The 24,488-nt window shown below is 39.7% G+C and overlaps 1 protein-coding gene across 1 annotated transcript in view; it reads left to right on the top strand.

Annotated features, from left to right (window-relative positions):
- Nucleotides 1-10,021: 10,021 nt before the first annotated feature.
- Nucleotides 10,022-24,488, top strand: part of LOC307255254 (RNA-binding Raly-like protein) — a gene marked incomplete at its 3' end in the record, with an annotated part of 30,756 nt that continues 16,289 nt past the window's right edge. Inside the window, exons 1-2 of the mRNA XM_080033913.1 lie at nucleotides 10,022-10,104; nucleotides 19,856-20,130. Of these exons, the coding sequence (XP_079890039.1) occupies nucleotides 19,875-20,130 (256 nt within the window). The 5' untranslated portion in view covers nucleotides 10,022-10,104; nucleotides 19,856-19,874. The remainder of the gene's footprint in view (nucleotides 10,105-19,855; nucleotides 20,131-24,488) is intronic.

Here is a 24,488-nt window from a genome sequence, read left to right as displayed (position 1 = left end):
CCCCCTCAGTGCTGTCATGGAGATATGACCTAAACATACATACTAAAATGGTTTTGTGGCCCAGGCTGTAAATAGGTTTAATAAGACTTTGAAAACGGCCTGTCTAACAAGTGAGTCAAAGAAAAACTGCTCGGTCTTGGCACCACCCCCCAGTGGCACTTCCGGTTACTACAGTTGTGGTCACTTCCTTATTGGATGCTGGTAAAAATCGCTGAGGTTGGGGCTTGGTGTATATACATAGGGGAGAACGGGGGAATCTGAGGCATCGGGTAATGTGAGCCACCCCCTGTATCTAGGCAACGGAAAACATTTGTGGTCATGTGAGATATGTGTTTTCAAGCCCCTCTCATTTCCCCATGGCCCTAAAAGAGAGGACCTCATGGTGCTGTGGTAAGCATGTTTTTTTCACCAAAATAGGTATTTTGCATGTAAAAGTAAATTTTCTTGCTGTCAACTTAATCAACTGTTGTGCCAAAGCAAATTTATTCACGTTGAAAAACTTCTATCATACGTGTTGATGAACTACCAACATATAAAAACCATGTGATGATATTAGCTAAAGATTAGCCTGAAATGCTAAGAGAGGTAGTTTTTTCTCAAATTGTGGTGGTGGGGTAAAGTGAGCCAAATGCTGTGGGGGAAAGTGAGACACTGTCTCACTTTCCCCCACCATGAGGCACAAGTTAAGTTTAGTCTTAAACATATTTTAATGTAATATTACATAACATATGTTTTATTTTAATGTCATACACATTGTAGAAAAGCCATCATGTCAAGGAAATACACCAGGAAGACGACCTGGGGTAACCACACGGAAAGAGCACCTTCTCATCTTTCCCTGTAACCTTCAGGGCTGGAATGTAGTTTAGGCCTAGTTGTAGAGTATGACAGGCTGATGTTATAATCCAGTTGGGTCTTCTCCTGTGTTCTGAGTCCCAGGCTGTTCTCGCTGGTTCTGATTTTCCAATGCTTTGACCCCCAGACACAAGCTGGCTCTAAGGGTCCTGTGTTCTGACCCCCAGACTGTGTTCTAATCTATCTGGTTCTATCTGTCATTTGAATCTTATTAAAACCTTTTGAATTATAATATGTTGTATTTGATTTTGTTCAGAGTTACTTTCAAGTGTTAAGAAAATTTGCTTTGCTTAATTGACCAAACCCAATCATTATTTTACTAGTCCGACATTAGTTCTGGAATGTGTGGCTAGCTTTCAGGATTCTAACTGTTACGATGTGTTGTTTAGTGAAGACAGAAGAGAAAATATCTAAATATATACGTATATATATAAATATATATAAATAAAAAAGAAAATATTAAATAATTAATAATAGTAGAAATATAATATATTACTTGAGACAAAAATAAATAAATATAGAGTAAATAGTCGACTCTCTAGCCTTCAATTCAGTCCTGCAGAAGACGAGGAGGGCGAGGAGATCTAGAGCACAAACAACAATTATTTATTTTATTAAAAATTGTTATTATTACCATTATTATTTTCACTAATTTTTTTTTCCTTCTTTTCTTTTCTTTTTTTTTTCTTTTTCTATATTTTAATCAATTCTATCAAGCTGTATGAGCTCAGGGAAGTTCCTGTCCTAGCCGCCTTCAAACCCTGGGGAGAAGACTTGCTGCTCCAGGTTGCACTACCCAGTCACCAATCAGAACAGCCCCCAGACCCTTTAGGAGGAGTCCATAAATAAACCACTTACTTCACCTTTAACAACATTGCGTCCTCCTTGTTCTTTCTACAGTATACCCCCCTTACAGGGGCGTAACATGTACATGTGGACATGGCCTAAGATTCACGACAAATCTTATGGGTCAGATCATGTCTCTGGTTTTAGAGTAGATGCAGTGTTTTCAGCCAATTCTTACTGAATGGGAGTTTTCAGGGAACACTTTCTCAACGTAGTGAAAAGTGAAAGCTTGCTTTGTGCACATATAGCAGGCAAGTTGGTAATATCACATTTGCAATTCATAGCCCCCCCCCCCCCCCCCCCCCCCCACCTGGAGTAATAGACTCCCGTCATTGACAAGTCCCCAGGGTGAACACAGTGAATCCTTTCTCACGCCTGTATTGATCGGCGCTGTAGTCCTACCTGATTTACATTGACAAGAGCACTGGGGTCAAAATGAAAGTAAGCATGTTTTCCTAATTGGAAACACAAGGGACACTGCGCTGTACAAACAGACAGCTGGGAATGTAAGCACTGGTGTTAGAATTTAGAAGTGTGGAAGAAGGAAGGCTGACTTGGCTGCCACTCTGGCATTCCTCAAGAGCCAGTGGACATTTAAACAAAGTAGGGTCTCAACCTTTTAGAATAATTTAAGGCGTGTTTTATTCAGACAAAGAAGGCTGGCCATAATGAGTAGACTCTTGTGACAGTTTTCAGCACTTTATAAAGGTTTCATTTTTTGTTTTATGAGCATTAGAATGCAAGGTATGGACAATTATTTTTTCAAACTAAAATTAAATAACACACCCAAAACAAACACTGAGCCGGGCTGTAAGGTCATTAAGGTGAAGTGAAGCTAATAGGTTTTAGGTCACTTTGGACTCTTTAGGTACAAAATTGGAATGTACGATAACAACACAAAACAAGAGAAACTGCAGAGTGGGTGATTCTTTATGTGTTCATTAATACTAGCAATAACTTTCGAATAACGTGAGGTAATTTGATCCATGGTAAATGTAAAAATATTGATTAGTTTTGCTATCTACAAAGAACCCATATTAAAGTCAGCAGAAGCACTTTACTGTTTTCTTCAGACTTTGAGTAATTATTTTTTTGTAATTTGCATAAAACAGTTGAATTTTCACTTTTGGTGTAAAAAAAATATTATCGTGAGGTGAATCACTTAGTGTGCCAGGCTAATTCACAGGATGATACAGCATATGGGTGGCCATACCGAGAAGCCGAATGAACAGATGGACCAAACACCGTCATCAGGTGCCAGGACTCATTTAAAAGTTTGTATGTTTTTTTCAATTACAGCAAGATGCAGACGATAAAGTTTGATGGACACACAAAGAAAGTGAATCATCGTATTTGCTTTCAGATACAAACATAGCTCCCGCAAATCTTCATGGCTTTACAAAGTCATGAGGAAGATGACCAAGATATCCAATATTCCCCCCACGTGGATGGACCTAATTACATCACACACAGACAGCCAGTGGAACACTTTGTTTCAGAGCAGAAACATTAACTTGAACATCTTTGACAGGGGGCAGATGAGGTAGTGAGGCTGATGTAATTATGTTGTTGATGCCGGCTTTGTATGTTATGAAACCTGACAAGGCAAGCAGCCCAGGGAAATGTGAGCCTAAACACACACACACACACACACACACACACACACACACACACACACACACACACACGCACAGGAACAACTGCACCTGTAAAATGACCTTTTTGTTTAATCATTATTTTTGAGTAAGCAGCACAAAAAGTGTTTTCTTGAATCACGCAGACTCTCAAGTTACTTTTCTTTGTGTAATTTTGGTGAGAAATGGCAGTTTGCAAGGACATGCCTGAAAAATGGGGGCTGAGCTGACCAGAACAAAAAAAAAGAAAAACAAAAAAAGGCAGCCAAAACCTCATCTTAGCTGGAATTTAGAAACCGTTAAAATGCTGGATTTTAGTGGACCTCGAGTAATGCTGGCAGCAGTATAGCAGGAGAAAGCTTATATGGTTTCAAATATACACCACTCAGCCATTCGCTTTTCCCTTCCTTCCCTGTGTATCCTAAATTGTATTTAATAGCTCCAATCAGTGCAAGCATAGTGAATTGCTGATGCTAATGCATTATTCGTGTTTGAAAAGGGGACATTGTGGGCGAAACATCAGTCGCTTGGCCATTAAGGTTGCATTACAAGTCCTGTTACCCGAGTAATTACAGCTCTTGCTCTGCCAGAGTGCAAACTCATGCCTTGATCTGACATGCAGAGTGAAGCCAGCCTATCAGGTGACATGAGGAAGAGACTCGGCCTGCGAACACACACACACACACACACACACACACACACACACACACACACACACACACACACACACACAAACAGTGGAAAAGTGGACAGATATGTATAGAATTCCTTGGTGTCCAGGAATAGAATCTTCAGTGAGAGTCGAGTGTAACGCTGAGCAGAGGGGACAGGTGTGATTCTTCTGGTAGAAGCAAATTCTCAGACTTTAATCTTTCATTGTACAATTACAATTAGAACAATTGTATTTTGTATGTACTTTCTTTGAAAGTCATTGGTTCTATGCCTCTTGTATGAAATGCGCTATACATGAACTTTACTGATTGATTGATTGATTGATTGATTGATTGATTGATTGATTGATTGATTGATTGATTGATTGATTGATTGATTGATTGATTGATTGATAAAACCTTTCTATTAGTTATGTAACATCTTCTAATACTATACAGTAACTTCCTGTTTACATAGCTAATTGCTTTTTCGGAGGACACCACGTTTTTTCTGCTGGTCTCTACTATGCTAAGACATTCCTCAAGTTTAAAACTTCAATCATTAGTTTTAAACTAGCCATGAAGGATCTAGCACTTGAAACAGTTGGCTGTTTGTGTAAATATCTACTAATTAACAGTTTATTTGTCCGTAACAAATAAACTGTTAATTAGTAACATCAATAAACCACAGCTTTTTACCACATGGTGAGATTTTAACATGGTCCCAAATCATGCTTCTTGAACTCACAAGAGCAGGATAACTGGGAACGTATTCACAAAACATTTTACTCCTAGGGTGCACTAAAGGTTCTTAGTTAAGAGTAATTTCTTAAAAACCTATTCACAAATCTGCTAAGACCAACTTTTACTAAGGAGTGGGAAGAACTCCTAAGCTAAGATAAGAGGGTGGGGTTGACCCTGTTGCTATGGATGACATCATGTTCATACCTTCTATGCCCACAGTGATTGGTTGAGTGGGAATGAGTCCCTAAAATTTAATTTATGATAGACACTGTGGGAGATATCCATATCATGTCGCTTTATTAAAGTAAATAGTTTTTAAATACAATTAATGATAAGTGACACTGATTTAACATGAAACCAACAATATACTACAATAGCGCCACATAGGCCTATTCATTTTCAATTTTACAATGATTTGAATTGGATAACATATCCTCATTGAAGAGCTGCATGCCAGGCACTCTCACTGTATTTCTTTCAATGGCGGACAATGGAGCAATAGTAAGACAGTGACGAACCGTGAAATTCACCATTTAGAAACAACAGCCGGCGAAACGGTAAAGTGCCTGAGGATAACTAGAACGTCCAACAGAGGGGACTGTGTAGTATAGCACAGATCCACTGAGTTTGGCATGTCTGTATTTTCAGTTAGAGCCACCAAGTCTTGGAACTTAGTACCAAGGGACATAAGAGAGTGGAACACCTTAGCTGGTTTTAAATGTAAGATGAAATCATGGCTGAAATTAACCCGAGCATGTACCCATCATGCATAGATTGTTTTCTTAATGTTGTGATGTCCTGTTTTCTTGGTGTCTTACTGTTGTGATGTTGTTGTTGCTGTTGTTGTGGTGTCCTAAATGTTGTGATTTTATTGTTCGTATTGTGTTGTTGTGTTTTACTGTTGTGAAATTGTGTGTTATTGTTTTTATACTTCAGTGTTAGGTTCCCATCTTGACAGAGATGTAATACTCTGTTTCCTGCCCAGGGACGACAGCAGGACTACTTATAGCTAACTCTAGTACTGCTTATGTGCTGTGCATTGTGCCTGCTAAATAAACAAATAAATAAATAAGGAAACCGCTGAATCACGCAACTATACAGTTGCGGACCTTTAGGTAGGAAATTAAACCCAAAAAAAGTTTGGAGTCCTAAAATTAGGAGTGAAACACCCCTTATTTTTGAGTTACTCCTAAATCAGCAAGTTAGGACCTGCTCTTAGCCTTAAAATGTTTTGTGAATACGGCCCCTGATGTCTGATGAATGCGGCTCCCGTGATGCCCAAATGTATGCAGCAGTTCATCCTTGTATAAAGAGAGACAAAGAGGCATAGACAGAGGCGTAATAGCGCGCAGCCCTCAGATCTGTCTGTGCCTATCATTCCCTTGAGAAGCCATTGATCCATACACAGCCTTTTGCTCATATGCCGGGCAGACGCTGCAGCTTCAGCAAAGACTTCTGTTCCTCGGTGACAGCATGACCACTCGTGTTTCCATCAAGAACCGGGGAGGAAACCCTGTAGCTGTCAACCCCACAGAGCGGAATCAAATGACACATGATAACACGCCAGGCTGGTGTAGAAAAAAGTTTTTTCAGACTCAAAAAATACACCACACCTTTCATGTCCTAGAGTTACCGTAATGTTTGAGAAGATGCTCAATCAATATTCACCTGTGGGCTGTAAGAACTCATTGCTCTACATTAACTGAGCTTTGCAATCGTACGGAGCTTGGGGCTTACATCCTCATTGAAGATCAATATTCTTACCAAGCAAAATAGAAACTCAGTTGATTAATTCTTTAAGTAGTTTTTAATGAGAGAGCACCAAGAGGTTGGAGTTGTGATTATGTATGGGAAACCTTTTTTAGTCATTCAGAGGACGATAACAGCCTTTAGCAATGATGTAAATTAGCTAATCGACTAGATGTACGTAAATAACATAATGAGCTACAAAAAGCATGCTGATAGACTGAATTGCAACAATTGACTTTCCCTTTTATGTTGTAAACCTGGTGGTGGTTTAAGAGATCAGTTAGGTTTAATTATAGATGTCATTTTGGGTCAAATTCCTGTATGCCTAGTTTTTACATAATTTATGTTTCCTGTGATGAAGTTATGGCTAAAAAGACATGTTTAAATAAAAGCAACTTTTTTGCCAAACTTTGCATTTCGTGTATATCTCAAACTCTCTCTAATAAACATTAATCTCAGTTTACAAACCAACTTTCTGCTTTAAATCTTTGACCGCCTGTACTTTTCCCTGAACAATAGGATTATTAGGTCTACCTTTGATTTTGATTTTACATCAAAATAATTCAGATAATTTGTCTTAATGGTTTGCTTATATATCTTTTTTTAATAGGATGTCCCAATACATCCATGTCAAATGCAGTGTGCCAAAAATACCAGGATGTCCTAATCAATAAATTACATTTTGCAGTTTGCAAACCTGAACGCTTTAGTATGTAGTAGAGTAAAAAGACGAACGATGTGATTTGGAATGCAGGGATATAAATTCTATTTACAATGAGTTTAAAGCATGTTATTTATGTCCCTTTTACTTTACTTACTGGGATATCCTGGGGGAATTATTTAAACACTTACATTTTCATACTTTCTTTTTAAATTATAGACCATGTTAAAACCTTATTTTGAAAGTGGAGTAGTTAGTAACAGCTAGCTTGACCAAGGTCAACACAAACAGAACTCAATCTGTATATTCATGTCTATATTGTAAGTAGCTGTTATAGGCGCTCATGGTGTAGTGGTTAGAGCATCCCAATTTATAAAGTGCACAAGCAAAACACAAGCCCATATAGAAACCAGTAGGTGTGGCATTATACCTTCATATGAAGCAAAGATGTGAAATCAATACAGACACTAATTTCAAGGCAACATCTTAATTTTTATTGTTTAAGCATAAATTCCGTCATATTATACAATTAAACATGTGCTAAAGTACTTGAAGTTTCCTTTACTCGGCTGCTTCTTTTCCCTGTAAAAAAACAGATGAATGATTTGTGTGAGCCTGGTTTTAATATGCATTAGTTGATGATAAAGTTAACCAAATATTTAAATATATTGGTATTTAAAATAACACAATGAATAATGTGCTTGAAGTATTGACGGATAATTCAAAGAATGAAGACTGCTATTTTCATTTTTTTTTTACAAATCATATATATATATTTACCTTGCCGCCGTCACGGGTCTTTGCTCTCAGTTTGTTGACCTGGGACTCTGCAATGGCAGCACGCTCCTCAGCCTCCTCCAGCTCATTCTGGACCTTCCTGCACTTGGACAAATGAACATTGGCCTGCTCCTCCTGGAGAAAGATAGAGATGGACTTTTTTGAATATCTAAACGATCCAAGTTCTTCTTTGTATATTTTTGAATCTGCAACAGCATCAAGTTTTAGTGTTTAAAATGCATCCTTACCGCCTCCTCAAACTGCCTCTTGTAGGCCTTAACCTTAAGCTGCAACTTGTCAACCAGATCCTGCAGCCTGGCTACATTTTTCTTGTCCTCTTCAGTCTGTTGTAAAAAAGTACATTTTAATTGTGTACAGATCCTTGCAACATGGGGCCGTGCATTATCTTGCTGAAACGTGAGGTGATGTTCATGGAAGTATGGCACAACAATGGGCCTCAGGATCTCATCACGGTATCTCTGTGCATTCAAAATGCCATCAATAAAATGCACCTGTGTTCTTCGTCCATAACAGATGCCTGCCCATACCATAACCCCACCACCACCATGGGCCACTCGATCCACAACATTGACATCAGCAAAGCGCTCACCCACACGACGCCACACACGCTGTCTGACATCTGCCCTGAACAATGTAAACCGAGATTCATCCGTGAAGAGAACACCTCTCCAACGTGCCAGACGCCATCGAATGTGAGCATTTGCCCACTCAAGTCTGTTACGGCGACGAGCTGGAGTCAGGTCAAGACCCCGATGAGGACGACGAGCATGCAGTTGAGCTTCCCTGAGACGGTTTCTGACAGTTTGTGCAGAAATTGTTTGGTTATGCAAACCAATTGTTTCAGCAGCTGTCTCAGAGGCTGGTCTCAGACGATCTTGGAGGTGAACCTGCTGGATGTGGAGGTCCTGGGCTGGTGTGGTTACACGTGGTCTGCGGTTGTGAGGCCGGTTGGATGTACTGCCATATCCTCTGAAACGCCTTTGGAGACGGCTTATGGTGGAGAAATGAACATTCAATGCACGAGCAACAGATCTGGTTGACATTCCTGCTGTCAGCATGCCAATTGCACGCTCCCTCAATGCTTGTGGCATCTATCACACATTTAGACAGATTTGTGAACAATGTTTGAGAGAAATGGTAATATTGTGTATCTGGAATTAATTTTAGATCTTTAAGTCCATCTCATGAAAAATGGAAGCAAAAACAAAAGTGTTGCGTTTATATTTTTGTTGAGTGTAGCTACCAGTGTGATGTGTGGTCTTTTAACATGTGTCGCCACCTATGGTCGCCACACTACCCTGCTCCTCACCTCATAACCCATTCCTTAGTAAAAATAATAAAACTTATTTTCAAACTGTGATATGAAACGGTTTTGGAAGAAACTAACATAAGTAATATTGGTTAATTTTTGGAGGACTCGTTTATCTATGGGCTAGTATCAGAAAGCAACCAACAAGGTTAATTTCCTGTTGGATTCTATATTAAAGTAGCCAAAGCATTGTTTAGAGAAAAACAGCAAAAACACAAATTTTATGAAAAGTTAAGGTAACACTTTACAATAAGGTACACAAAAAAAGGTAAACTTACCCTTTTAAAAGGTAAATTTACCTTTTAAAAAGGTAAGTTTACCTTAACATAATATTGTATAGTAGAAAATTGTTCTTTACGTATTCTAGATCATCTCTCTGATGAGCTTTTACTCTACATTTGTGACTTTTATGAGGACACATCGTCTATTTGCTGCCATGCCCATGGGGAATTCAGGCTCAATGCACCCAACTAGAGCAATTCATACAATCGTTGATAAGAGGAAATGAGTCATCTGATGGAATGTTTGCTGACATTAATTTAATTTAGCTAAAATTACCCACATTTCCCCCACTATAGTGACCCTATTTTGAGAGACACTAAATAGCGCTGGGCTAGAGAAAAAAAAATCAATGGTATTACAAGAAAAAGCTCTTATCCATTTTAGCATGAGAGAAAAAAATCATGCACTCATTCAAAAACTCCCGACCAATCCCGAGTCACATGACTCAGCCACCGGCAGCAGTAGAGAGCGCGAGGGGGGACGCAGAGCCTCGGTACATACCAGCCTGCACGCAACCAATTCACCACCGCCACACGCCCAATTTCTTTTTAATTGAAACCTTTTACTCCCGACTCGGTGAGTACATTTTCAAACTGCCATTTTCTTACGCATATTTTTACCCTCTTCTTTTTCTTTTCTTGTTGTTGCGACTCGAGGGAACAAATGTTTTCTCGTTTTCTGCATGCAATGATTTAAATCTTGGATTTGTTGCTCCGGCGACAGCCACTGAGAAATATCTACGTGCTTGCGGACGCTCTTGATAGCTATATTCTCCCATCCCTTCTTCTCTTCCCCGAAGCAGCTTCTTTACGAGCTCACTTGTTCTAATCCCCACAACCTTTTGCTTATTTTCTGGCTTTTGCCCTCCTTCGTCATGGCTTGTTTTGGTGTGGTTTTGGTGCTTTCCTCTAAACCTGCAGCCTGTATCTGGTTTTGGAGGCGATGCGTCTTCCAAGGCGCAAAAATAACAGTTTTGATTTTCATCTTTAAGGATTTTGCTTTTCTAATAGGTGAGAAATTGAACTTTGCTGGAGTTTGTTTTGGCATTTTTTTTGTGCAACATTAAGGAGCAAATGGGAACTCTTTGTTTTTCAATCGGAGCTGGAAATGAATAGTCAAATAGTTTTAGAGGTTTCGAAGTCTTCAAAACTTAGCAGATCCAAAAACCAAACAGCACGACACAGAATTTTTTTTTGTCTTGCAATCTGCATTCTTTGTATTACGAAAAGTGATACAAATTGCCACATTATATGCAGGATTTATTTTCTTTAAAGTGTCAGTGGTCAGAGCTTGGACATTTCAGATAAGTCTAATGAATGCCAATCACTGCTGAGCAAAAACAAAAGCAGGAGCAACAACAACAGAGTGCCAATTGAACCAGAGACACAGCTGTTCTCCTCCGCCCAGTTTCTCCTGCTACTCTCATACACCTCATTGCATTAACAGCAGGCACATCACACAGAGACACTTGGAAACTTAAAGGTGGATTCAGAAATTCTGGAGAATGCTTGTTGTCAAATCACTTTTTGTCAAAATGAGTTAATATCTCCTGACGATACGCTTCATGTCGGTACTGTGTGTGCGCTGAAAAAAAAAATCGCAGCCATCACAAGACAGTTTACAGAGTCCAGGTCCAGATAAATTTTTTAGCTTATCGTGAGGAGATATTCACAGTTATTTTGACAACAATTACAGACTCCACCTTCAAACTGTCAGAATGTAGGGGAAGAGGGAGGGGGATGGGGGGGTGGGGGGCTGGAGGGGCAGCATTTTGCAGCAGTTCATTATGCAAATTAGGCCGATAGATTTGATTAATAGTGTGACCTTGACATGAAGCCAGAACTCACCATAGAACCTGCAGGGGACAAATTAATAAACACCCAAAATCTTCTGCAATTAACAGACCCCTGCAAAATGACCCTCCTAAATGACTGCTGGCTTTACACCGCTTAAACATCCTTTGCCAAAGTCTTTTTGTTGTTGTGTTCTGTTACATAGAAAATGCTTTCGAAATAACCTCCCCAAAGACAAAACTTCCTTTTCAATCATCCTCGAAAAAAAAGGTACGGGTGAAAGCATTTGACAGTTATTCCAGCCGTCAAGACTTTGCAGGTCAGGTAACAGGTGGGGGAAGCCGAGCATGAAATGTGCTGCTACGCAAACAATACTTATCTCTCACCAGGGATGAAGTGGGAGGCTGGCTCCGGAATAGCCAGCCTACATACAAACGCATTCACTGTCTGAATCAGTATGAGCACGGAGAGGATGGAGTTAGGAATGAAGCAAAGAAGCAAGGAGGGAATAAAGTTTAGGCAGGCATTTCTGGAGCGGTCAGTAGTCTGTCCCCGTTCGGTGGAGGGCCTGTCATTTAGGTTTTCTTCACCCGTGGGCCCGGTATGATCACTGACCCTTAGCAGGTGCACGGCGTGGGCTGCTTCAAAACCACGCTCGCACCGCAGAGTCCATCTTCTTCGAGATACGGATGAAAGAACATTTAAGAGCTGCTCCGGGTTTTCAGACTGGAGGTCAAAGAACAGATTAGGGGAGCTGCTTCTCTCTGTCGCGTTGTATAACACTTCATGGGAAAGATAACTTGGGAAAAAACTAAAAGAAAGATGATGGCATATTGTTTGAAAGTTTGTTTCAATGAAAAAAACCACACTTGTATGATATATACTTAAAGTGTTCTGTGTTACATTATACTAGTGGCACTGGCAATACTCACAGCTCCTTATTGCATCTCCTATTCTTGGATCTGTGCGTCGCCTTCGTTAGTCATGTTTAACACATTTTTTCAATAGCCTCTTTAATGCCATTGGAAAGCAATACCATGGATAAACAACAGCCACATTGTATACATGCAGGCAGCCAGGCACCTGATGCTCTGTCTGTTCTGTTGGTCAGACGTGCCATTAGCCTAGCAGCAGCAGCATCAGTATTTTAGCACCCCGGCCAGCTCCTCTCATTCGCCATTCAAAGAGATAGCGTTTGATTTCAGCACCATGGACAGCTGCCAGCACGTTATTGCACTGGCAGCTGGAACGAGCTGATTCTTGCCTGGAAGTTGGGAGTGGGTCTTATTACTAACCCCTGCCCCCGCACACGTCTTATCCTGAGCTATTTCAAGCTCTGCACCCTCCGTTGGAGAGCCTAAAAAAGTGGGGTTGAGTGCTCCGATAAGAAACAAAACGATAATATTTTCTCAGAACAGTTTCCTGTTTGTTTTGAACTTGTTAAAAAAGATTAGTTATTATCTTTTTCAAAGAAAAAATTGGAGTACACCAAGGGCACCGGCATAATGGCAGCGAATGCACCCGGTATTTGTGTTGTGATTCAGCAAAATGACAAAATAACTACATGTTGCAATGTAGACACAAACTATGTGCAGTAGACTTGAATTACCGGCTACGTATTATGACACGGCTATTAGATTGGATTGTGATGTTCTGTCAGCAGTTATTAAAAAGCCCCCATTCAACAGGCTAAACAAAGAGGTTTGACCTTGGATAAATAAAGACTCTCAGGGTTACTGAATGTTTCTGTAAAGTCTCTAAAAGTTTGGTTTTGGTTTAGTGGTATATATATCCTCATCAACTCATAACAAATCCCATGGAGAAACAACACATTGGTCTGTTCTTTACACACAACATCTATCACACATCGGTCTGTCCTCCTGAGGTTACACAGAGTTTTTCTTTCAACCAAATCGAGAGTGTAAGGACACAGGATGTTGTATGCTGTACAAGTTTAAACCCCCCTGAGGCAAGTTGTTATTTGTGATATTGGGCTTTATACATATAATTGACTTGACAGGCTGGGATTAAGATAATAAAAATTAGTCAACAGGCAAGCACACAACTTTCGACAGCCATATCCTTTAATTGAATCTTTTTAAAACCAAAACTAGAATATGCTTTATATATTAAGGTCAGGTGTATAGTTTACAACATGTATTTGAGTTGTCTTACCCTAAATTCCCCATAGTGTTGCATTAACACCTCTCTGACACACCCGGCAACAATTAAAAACGTTAAGCTTTTAAACTGTGCCATTTATTGTATAATTAAATATTGGATAAGAATTGCATCATAATGTTAGATTTACTTGATTTAAATACGTTTGAAAAAATATAAAATTAGGCGTCCAAAGGATCATCAAGCTAGAAAAGTGATGGCTGCCTGAATGCCTTTTTTTCTGGATCTTTCCTGGTCCCATCAACAACGTCTACGATTCCTTCACAGTAGGTTTTGTATTTGCATGCTAATGAATGTTATTTAGTGATTTTGATGTAGCATGTGTTCAGCCTAATGTCCCTGTGTTCCACTAAACAAGAAACTGAAAACATCCCCAGCCTGTAACGTTTAAAAAGCAGGCCAGCCAGAGCCTATTTTAAAATGTAAATGGCAAATTGTTCCTGGAATGAAATCATAATCAGTTCTTAGCCATGTTGATTTTTAGTATTTGCAGTGAGAAAACACTGTGGTATACTGCGTGAATGTTCCTAACCCACGATGTGCTGCCTCCTTTGCCCACTTTCATCTCTGACCTTTCACCCTCACAGTACGTCCTGTCTTAAACCATCACCATGCTTTACATGCTTCTAGTGCCACAAGGCGGGAAGCAGCTAATTACTCACAGCTCTAGTGACCCAGTTACTTTAGCCTAGCGTAGCGGATGTTATATTTGGCAGGCACACAAGAGGAGAATTAAGGAAATGGAGAAATATGTTTGTGCCAAGAGATGTGGGGAAAGCGTGGCATATGTTCATGAGCCCCTCCGGCAAGAGCTGTGGACTCTTCTGCCACTTATAGCAGGTGGAGTCTTTCTCTACCTCCTTTCTCTTAGAATACACATATTGGTGGTTCAGGAGTAGTTCAGGAGTGCAGTTTTCCACAGTGTGACAATAGGAAAGTCTCCAAATACATCTAGAAATAGACTTTTAAGAACACATCGGCATGATATGCGGCGATGAAACAGAGAGTGTATGAGGCAAAATAGTTGTCAAAAGCTGCTAGTGGTACAAAACCAAACATAACTTCACATGAAAAAAGTCATCAATGCCAACAAAGTCACCCATAAGTTGCTTTTTGTATCACTTCTGTAACTGACTACTAAAGCAAACAGTGCAAACAGTTTAAAGCGGTCCAAATGATACACGCCTGACCTCCCAAGATCAGGTTTGTGTTGTGTAATGAAATCAAATGCCCTGATTACAGAGATCATCAGCCCTGCTATTATTGTAAGATGCCAGATAGCGCGTCTCACAGAGGGATACAGCTTCATCCCATTACTCTGTATAGGTCACATTGGGCTTTTATCTCCTCGCTGTCATCTCCGGGCCATGGTTATAGGTTGCTCCAATCAGATTATGTTACAACTCATTTAGGCGCGTGATCGTGCTGCCTCGGTCACCACGCTTCAGGAGAGCCCCCAATAAATTCACATGGGTTGCAGCGGAGAGATAAAGCAGATGGAAATTGGAATTTATTTTCTATACAGGTGCTCCGTATAGCTCACAGCATAGCCTTACAGTTCAAAAGGTCAGTTCATTAAAGGTATGAAAAATACATAAATGATAATAGACTGGTAGCATGGTAATATAAAAGCATAGAGAGTCATAGAAATAATTTATAAACCTGTGCTACCTACCTATCTAATGCATGATACATGCCTGCATTTCCCATCTATGATATTCTGGTCTGAAGCCCAGTTCGAAGATCCTTAAAGATGATTAGCATTGCAAATTTATTTTATCCCCCTTATTTTTATTTTTATTTATTTTTTCAAGTTCTCTCACTCCCTCCTTCCATCTCTTCCCCTTTTTAATTCCTTCTCTGCTTTCTGTCACTTCTTTTGTCACAATCTCCTCTCCTTCAATCAAACTCAAGGCAGAATTATGCATAAGTCAATGGGGTGTCGGAAATAAATAAGAATATTGCTCAACAGTCATCCTTCCTTGTTAAGATCCCCACAGAAGGTACATACAGTTTGATTAACAGGCCTAAAAAAACTGCAAGGCAAGTCGTTCATTAGGCCAATACATGGGCAGAAACATGCTTAGCTCTATCTTCCCTGCACCGTTAGTTGGTATTTACTGTACAACTCCTGCTGGGGAGATTAGGTTCCGGCAGGCTCCTCTGGGCGGGGGGCAGAATGGCCAAGTGAGGACCTGAATTCATTAAGCCCTAAATTGCTAATTGAGGCCCTTGTATGATTCAGCAATAGCTGCTGCTGTCGGGGCATTAGCTCAGTAATTTATGGCTGCGACGGGAGCAGGGAAAAAATGAGCAAGGGTGTGAAGGTGTTATAAAAAAGGACGTTGGTGTCTCCACAGCCCTGCTATTACACAATTACCTCATGTTAACAAGAATCTTTTGGTAAATAAAAAAAAATTACGAGTTAAATTCATTACGTTATGTGATTAGTTGCCATTAAGCCATAATACAGTTTGACTTTCACTGCTCATGCCATGTGAAGTGCATAAAAAAAACAGAATAGGCATATTATTTTACTTGAGTAGTAATATTTATTTTTCTGCAGCTGTCAGGTTAGCTACAGTCATTATTCTTTCTGTAAAATCTCCCAGCGGCTCTGACATTGAGTGAATATCATCACTCTTTTCAGCTTTTATATTATTCACAGCAGCATTTTGACAAATTCCTCACATTTTATGCTGCATAAGTGCTCACAAAACACCAGCACAACTCGAAAATGTTGGCTGTGTAAAAATGTAATTAGGTTTAAGGCTGTTAGCTGTTATTCAAAAGGATAAAATAAAAGAAAGGAAAAAAATAAACAATATGAGGGTAAAACCAGAGGCCGGTTAGCTTATGTAAGCATAAACATAAAGACTAGAAACACGTGGAAACAACTAAGCCTACTCTTTGCTACTTAAAAAACATAATTTTTTTAAATGAACTATGGTGTTAACAAGTGTTTGACGCAGAGACATAACACTGGAATCAATTATCTCATCTCTTGACAAGAAAGCAAATTATTACTCTACCACCTCCTGTTAAAGCTGGGGTATATGATTTGGGGAGAAAATGGCAGTTGGGCTAGAGATTCGAATCCAAATACCTCCACCGCTCCACTTGTTCTCTTTGGTCCCTCCCCTATGGTCCCTCCCTGACATGCTCTACACCAACAACGTCGTGCCAAAGTGAATGGACAGTCCCAACAGCAAATAAGAACAGAGAATCAGAGCCTCGCTCTGATTTAAGGCTTTTTTTATGGCTTATTATCATCATTATCCTGAGTTTAATTAATCATGTTCTCTGATTAAATACCATTTAGCCATAACTCAATTTGACCCACCACTTCTGCAATTTTAACTGAATATTTATTGATTAGGCCTACTATTCTACATTTATTATACTGATGGTTCTTCTTACTTTGTGTACAGCTGACAACTGGGGAATTGTAGCACTCAGGTTATTCTTGCTATAAAATCTCCTGGCGGCTCTGCAACTGAGTGATCTTTATCACTTTATTTCTAGCTTGTATATTATTCTCAGCAGCCCTTTGATAAATCCTCACAGTTTTATGCTGCATATGTGCTCAAAAACCAGCAGAACGAGGGGAAGTAATCCCATACCTGCACTGCTGTGCACATAAAAATTGAGAATGAATGAAAATGTAAATAGCCTATATTTCAATCCATATATTTATTCCTTTGTAATGTGTTTGGTTGTCATTCACAATAATCACAAGAGAAAAAACCCCAACAAAAAAATGGGCTTAATACAGACTCATATTTCATTCTCCTTTAGAGACATATTTCTTTACAGGGAGGCCCTGACAGTGAGACTTTGTTCGAGAGATGTTTTTCTCCTGTTCATGAAAAGGCAGAAGGTGACGTGTCCATGTCTATGCGATGAAGACGACTAGAAAATAAAACTCCTCTGTCGGTGACTGTTGAGGTTAGATGCTTTCTGTCAACTCTCTAAAAGATTAAAATGCTGCAATGCTATACGTTCCAGTGTGGCCTGAATGCATCCCTCATATACCATGGTCTATGCATTTGTCACATTGGATGAGGAGTTTTCATCTTTTCTCCTCTGACGAGATTCAGTGAGGAGAGAGATCAGGAGGAGAGGAAGCGCTAAAATGATTACCTCCACCACTTCCTCGCTTCCTTATCTCCGGAGAATTCAGACTCCTGACAGCTGGTGTGAAAAGACCAAAGAGGATCCGTGAAATACTTACACTTGGAACCTCTGCGACACCAAAGGATGCTGCCGAAGAAGAGAGAAAAAAAACAATCTCTGTAAAGCACTCAGTCACTCTGTAATAAGAAAGACTTTTTAACAGACAAACAAAACGTCTTTGAATGGGGAAAAACATGCAGGTGATGAGTTGGGACGAGTTCCAGGCGTCGGTTAATGCATGACGATGTTGTTTAGCATTTATTTCTGAACCTTGGAGTGTGCCAAGATGAATCCAAACCCAGCTCTATTGGGCTGCTTTGAAATCAGTGTGAGTGTGTTTTTTTTTCTGGCCTGGGACATTTCCACCAGCGTTTGCCAGCAGTTATGCCACATGTTCTTCATAAAAGGCTTTGAGGATCTTAGAGGCTCATGAATATTGTAAAGGAGTCGCCTTTGAAGTCTCTTTTTGTCACCATTTTGAATGAGCTAGAGGAATAATGTAAAACGCTTCTTCCTGTAACCATTTTGACAAAGAACTTGTAATTGAAGGGCAATTAAGAAAAATAACGTTGGATCATATCAGGGGTGTTTATCTAAGGTGATGCATGTGGAGAACTAGAGACTGGGAGCTTATGAGTGCCATTGATTGCCTGTAGTTGTGTTGCTCCAACAGCTACCAGCCTGCAGTTATTTGGAGCAGGAGTTCAGAGGTTGCTCAGCGACCAGTCAACGCTGCTGTTGGCTGCTAATAAAAGTTTGACAGGTTTACAGTCTTTGTAGAAAAGCCATAAACCCTGACCCGAGGTAATGTTTTGTGTACATAGGCAAGTTTTTATCAGCTTTGAAATTCAAAAAGACATCTTTCAGACTTTTTTCTACTGTTTACTGTTGCTATACTGTTCCCCTCACGCTTTGGTGGACTTTGTTTACCACAAGAAAGCTTTTTTCCCTTTGTATCTTTAACCCTGAGGGACGACTATTGGTCTCATCAAACTGCTTAAAGAGAAGTTTTCCAAGAGGCAACATCCTGAGTGGATGTAACACTATGCTGACACTTCCGGATCCCCCCTGAGGACTGTTGCATTATGGGAACAAACTGTGCTGGCTGCAGGGGGGTTTATGATGTATTTGAAGTGTCCAGCTAAATCCTTTTTTGCTTTCTGCTGACCTGGTCTGATACAGGCAGTAATGAAGCTGTCACTGGTGCATGTTGTTAATACCGGATATACTGTAAGCAAAAGTACACATGTAAAAGTCCTATTAAGATAAAGGTACAGAAATATTATTATCTACTATGTGTTTCAAGTCAAATGTGTCTCTGCTTTGCAGTAAAATGGAGCATGTACCTGCAATATTATTATTTATGATGTGATTGCTTTGTTAAGACTGGTGCATCAACAGGTGTTTGTTGTAGTTTAAACCACTTTATAAATTGTCACTCTGGAGGTATAGATGGTGCTTCCCAACCTAGGGGTCGGGCCCCTTCCAAAGGGTCACAGGATTAACCTAAAGGGTCATGATATGATTAGAGGGAGAGCAAACAAGTACAGGCAATATGTTACTACATACATTTATGTATACATTTATATACAATAGTAAATAGATATCATGTGAGATTTGTCAGATTCACACATCTGAATCACTTCTCACCTCCTGCAGAGAGCAATATGTCTCAACCTCCATGTTCCTTTAGTTTAGGTGGACATGTGCTCAGAATAAAGAGTGCAGGTGGACACAAAGGGATAACAAATTGAACCAATTTGGGTTTTAGACAATTTATGTAGAGCTGCAGAATAATTTGTGACTATTAAGATAACTGATTAAGTGTTTTAATTCTGTCAGCTTCTCCAATGTGGATTTCTATGCTTTTCTCTACTTTATATCCTATAGTAACTGAATATTATTGGGTTTTGAACAAGACATTTGAAGATGTAAACTTGAAAATTGGGAATTTTAGATGGACCGTTTTCACTATTTTCAGATTGATCAATTAATCAAAAAAATGGATTTAAAAAAAAAATGGATTTTTCTCAATCCTGCAATTACCTACAACATACTTTTTCATCTCTGACCATTGTTTTACGGCCCACTGGTGCTCGCTGTTTGGCTTTCAGAGTGTAACCTCTTCCACACCTTCTGGGCTTCTGTCTTTCCTGTACAACTGTGTCTCCCAGCAGGCATTGCTGCAGGACTAGGATGACTGGGAAGACCCAGACCAGCAACGTGACCAACAAGAATGACCCGCGCTCCCTCAACTCCCGCGTCTTCATCGGCAACCTCAACACGGCCGTGGTAACCAAGGGCGACATCGAGGCCATCTTTGCCAAATATGGCAAGATCGTGGGCTGCTCGGTGCACAAGGGCTACGCCTTCGTTCAGTACGTCAGCGAGAGGAACGCCAGGTTAGCTGTGGCCGGGGAGAACACCAGAGTCATCGCTGGACAATCACTAGGTAATGTTGTTCAATTCTGATTGCGGCTGGCAAATGACAGTGTGAATATTGTGGAAAGTGGAAACTATAGTATGCTCACTGACCACTGAACTGCTTTATTTGACCTCTTTTGCCATTTTCACTTGGATGTCTGTTAAATGTAATGGTCAATAACTCTGCTGGTGAATGACATGACAAGACATAGGCTAAACAAGCTGTTCTTGGTTGTTCTCCAATATCAGTTTTGACTCTTACATTGAAACCAAAAGTCTGTCATTACCATCGGTTTTTAAAACATGCACACTCTTATCTTGCTGGCTGACTCATGTGTCGCGTCCTCAAGTGACTCTGCAGTGGCTTATTCAAACTGAAAACATTTATAAATAATGACATTGAAGAGTTGCTGTGCCTGGTTGGTCCTTCGTTGGCACACCTTTCAACTGGCAAAAACAGAACAGGGGGCTATTGTGGGGTTGGATAAGAGTCAAATGGATTTACAGTTGCAGTGGTGTGTGGATTGTGGTTCCTTAATTTATGCCAAAGTTTATAATTTGTTGGAGCTGCATACATCTGAAAACACACCCAACTCAAACAACACAAAAGTTTAAATTTTTAATGGAATTTAGTATCTATATTTTCTATAGTTTTGCCCTGACATATTTCTTAGACAACGTGAGGAAGTACAATTCCTTCACTTACATTGCAGTGTTTTGTGCAGATTTTCAAGTGAGGTGCAGCTGAAGTAATGGTATCTTGTTTACTTCCAACTACGTGCGCCTCTTTTTTTTACCCCAGCAACAATGAAATGATAATGTGCACTATATAAACTATTCATAAAAAGTACCCCATATTTAAAAGCCTTTCAACATTGTAATTACCCAAAGAGAATATTTTATAAGTATCTCATCATTTTTAAATAAATGAAAACTAACTTCATCGCATAGTCAACTCTGTTACTGTGCTGTCTCCATTTTCAACAACATTACTGTAACTTAATTCTTAAACAGGTGCTCAGCTCCAGCTCTCACAGTGCAATTTATTTATAAGTGCCCTTTTAATACAAAGTTCCAAACCCTTCTTCCTTTTGTACTAAATATTTATCCCTGTATAGGTTACCAGTAATACTAGATCATTTCACTGTAGTTTTTTCGCTGTGCTCTACATTGTTACCCATGTATTAATGTGCCTGATGCATATGTGTGAAAGGGATAGAGACACCCACATGTTTTCAAAGGTAGAAAAGTCAAAACCTTAAAAGATTTATCATTTCTCAAAACTTTATTATGAAATGAAGCACTGTGCAAAAGCAATAAAACAGAACAAGGAGTAAATATAAAAGCCAGGTATAAGTCATAAAAGAAGGGTCAATACCAATAAAAAATGAAATGTAATTTCTTGAAAGCAAGTTCATACAAAAACGGGGTTGGGGATGTGAAAGAAATCTAGTCAGTCTGAGATCTTCAGGTGTCTTATTTCAAAGTAAATGTGATCAACTCAATATGTAACTATATATAAGCTGCCATCTGGTTCATGACCTGTGATGCATCTTCATGGTGAACTGAAGTTTCATCAGAAAAACCTTCAAAATCCTTCTGAAATGGTGAAGAGTAACTACGTGAAGACGCTGAGATACAAGAAACTGTTTTTGGGGGGGCTACTGCATAACACACAGACAGACAACAGAGACATAGGCGGACAGTTAGATGGACAAGAACAGTGATGAAGTATTTATACCGCGGTCCTCAGGTACATTCAGTGGATTCCTGTAAATCTTCCTTATATTACTTATTGATTATTGCACACAACCTCCTTCTATGGAAAATACAAGTTCTGCCAAAGCCCTGCTCTCTCATTAAATATGAATAAGAGCGCTGCAGGGTCACATCTGTAATTCCACGTGCTGCGTTTGCCCAGTTTCATACATTTTTGTTGTGTGAAATTACACATGGGGGTGGTAAAGCTGAGAGGTTCAATTGTGTTCCCACTCACAGTGATTGGCTGTATAATTATGTGACACAAAAACTATTACTGTAGAAAGTCCATGACTGATGTTCCTATGGGCCTTTGGACAAACTGGACTCACTCAAATGACTAATATGAGCCAAACTGGTCGCTGTAAACATCCATCACAGTTTACAATTTGAGCTACTGGCTCACACATTCATTTTCCTGTTTATTGAGGGATTCTCTTTGAAATTTCATGAGAACCTCTTTTTTATTTTTTTGCCCTTTTAGATTTAGAATAATAGTTGTGCTGCCCAGTTATCAGAATGTATTTTATGTTACCAAAGCTGACAGTAATAATGGCTAAAAAATATTCACACTGCTGTCAAAAAAGATTCACTTGTCGGCACGTCTGTGTTGTCCTGTCTGCATCATTGCGTCTGCTTTGTTATGCACACTGATGAATCAGCAACAGTTAAATTATCTGAGAAACGCAACTTTGCAAGAGAGAGGAAAATATGTGTCTCCTGAACAATGGCGATGAGAGCAGAAAATCATATCGAAAATGGCTCTATACAGCAGCCATTAAATTGTAGCTATACACTGGCTGCACTTCATACACAATACACACACACACACACACACACACACACACACACACACACACACACACACACACACACACACACACACACACACACACACACACACACACACACACACACACACGCACACACAAAAAAAATACATTCAGTATCTAAAGGTGCCTACATGTCTCCCTCAGCATCGGAAATTCATCTTTCCTGCCTTTTATTTTTCCACCTCTGCGAAATGTAACCCCCTCACGGTCATCATATGCCTTATCTTTTAAACATGAACTTTATATTTGATTAGGCCCTGGGACTATTTTGCCAGAAGTTCTGCGCAGTGTGCACAAGATATGAATTCTTGATCTTTTCTTGAACACATTCCTACTTTATTAAATTACACATGGCGAGGAGTTGACTCCAAGGACAATACGCGTACAAAGGTATGAGAGTCCTGGATACACAGCAAGGCAGCTTGGAGTGACCACATTGTCCCATGCTCCAGCAGATTTAATAGCCATGATATACTGATGCTCCAGCGATTGCTTTACTCAGTCATTGTAATTCTTTAGGCCGCAACCGTATCGCCGTCAAAATGACTCTAAGCAGTTCATGCAAATAAAAGTGACATTCAATCACACCGCTGGTTGGCCTCAGACGACAGCCACTTAGATCTTGATGAAGATTGTCTGTCTGTGATGAAGAGCACACAGGGGGAAAAGGCTTTCATTATTGTTCCCCACCGACTCAGCATTTTTTTCTACATTGTGCGTTTGTGGATAAAAATCTGGACATAGATGTATTGGTATTCCGAGGTTCATTTATTACAATCAGAGCGTGGTTTGATCCCATCTGCCTCCAACCTCCACCATCATCTTCAGCTCAAAGGGGGTGAGTGCTGTATGGCAGTCTTTGAGCGTCCCTCTGTGGTCAAAAGACGACACTGCAGAAGCACCATGATCAATCTGAGCTGTTCCATGGTCTGTGTTCAGGATATTCTGCACCGTCTATAGGTTAAATAAAACATTTCTTGTGAGGAATTATTTAGGAAATTGTTGGCAAAGCTTAAACAATGTATAGAAATCTAAGATTGGGATAGTTGTACGGAGGGATGTCTGTATTCGACATAATGGGGAAGCATCTGTTTGCAGGTATGTTAAAAATCTGAATTTTAGAGCTGTATTTATTTGTTTTGTAAAAGTATTATATGCTCTGATTGTGGATTTGTTTTGTATCTTTCTATTTTCATAACATTAACCATACGCATGAACACTAGATGGTGCTGAGAGAATAGCAGACAGGGCGACGCCACCAAAACGGATTCATTTGTTTCCTCAGTAGTGAAGCTCATGAAGGGATAGCCAGCATCCAGAAAATGCAACCATATTCTCCTGTTTATGAGGCATGAAGTTGATTGGAAAGAGTTGACGCGTGGACTGTTTTTATTTTATTTTATTTAGAGCCTGAAATAACCTTCTTGAGCTAAACACAGAACACAGAGCATGCTTTAGTTGATTTTCATCAAATAATTAGAGATGGCTTTTAAACAATTCTCCCAAGATGTTAGAGAGAGGGTGTAGCTGAAGACATTGGCGTCTGATGGAAACAATTTATCTGTCACACTCAGCCTTTGTCTTTTACAAGCGTTCTAATTTCTTGTTTTTCTTTTTACAGAAGCACAAAGAAGCTGAGTGACTATTAAGACGTCAGGCTGTGCACAAGACAGCTGCGAACCCCATGTCAGTGTAACTAGATATTACAATTACAAGCCTTTATCTCCAAACAAATGCTGCAACAGCTGGGGACTTCCAGTAGGCAGCCCCCTCTTCTGCCCTGGGTGCTTTGCTT

The sequence above is a fragment of the Ammodytes marinus genome (assembly GCF_949987685.1).
Source record: "Ammodytes marinus genome assembly, chromosome: 9".
Taxonomy (NCBI): Eukaryota; Metazoa; Chordata; class Actinopteri; order Uranoscopiformes; family Ammodytidae; genus Ammodytes; species Ammodytes marinus.
This window is presented reverse-complemented; position numbering and strand designations above follow the sequence as displayed.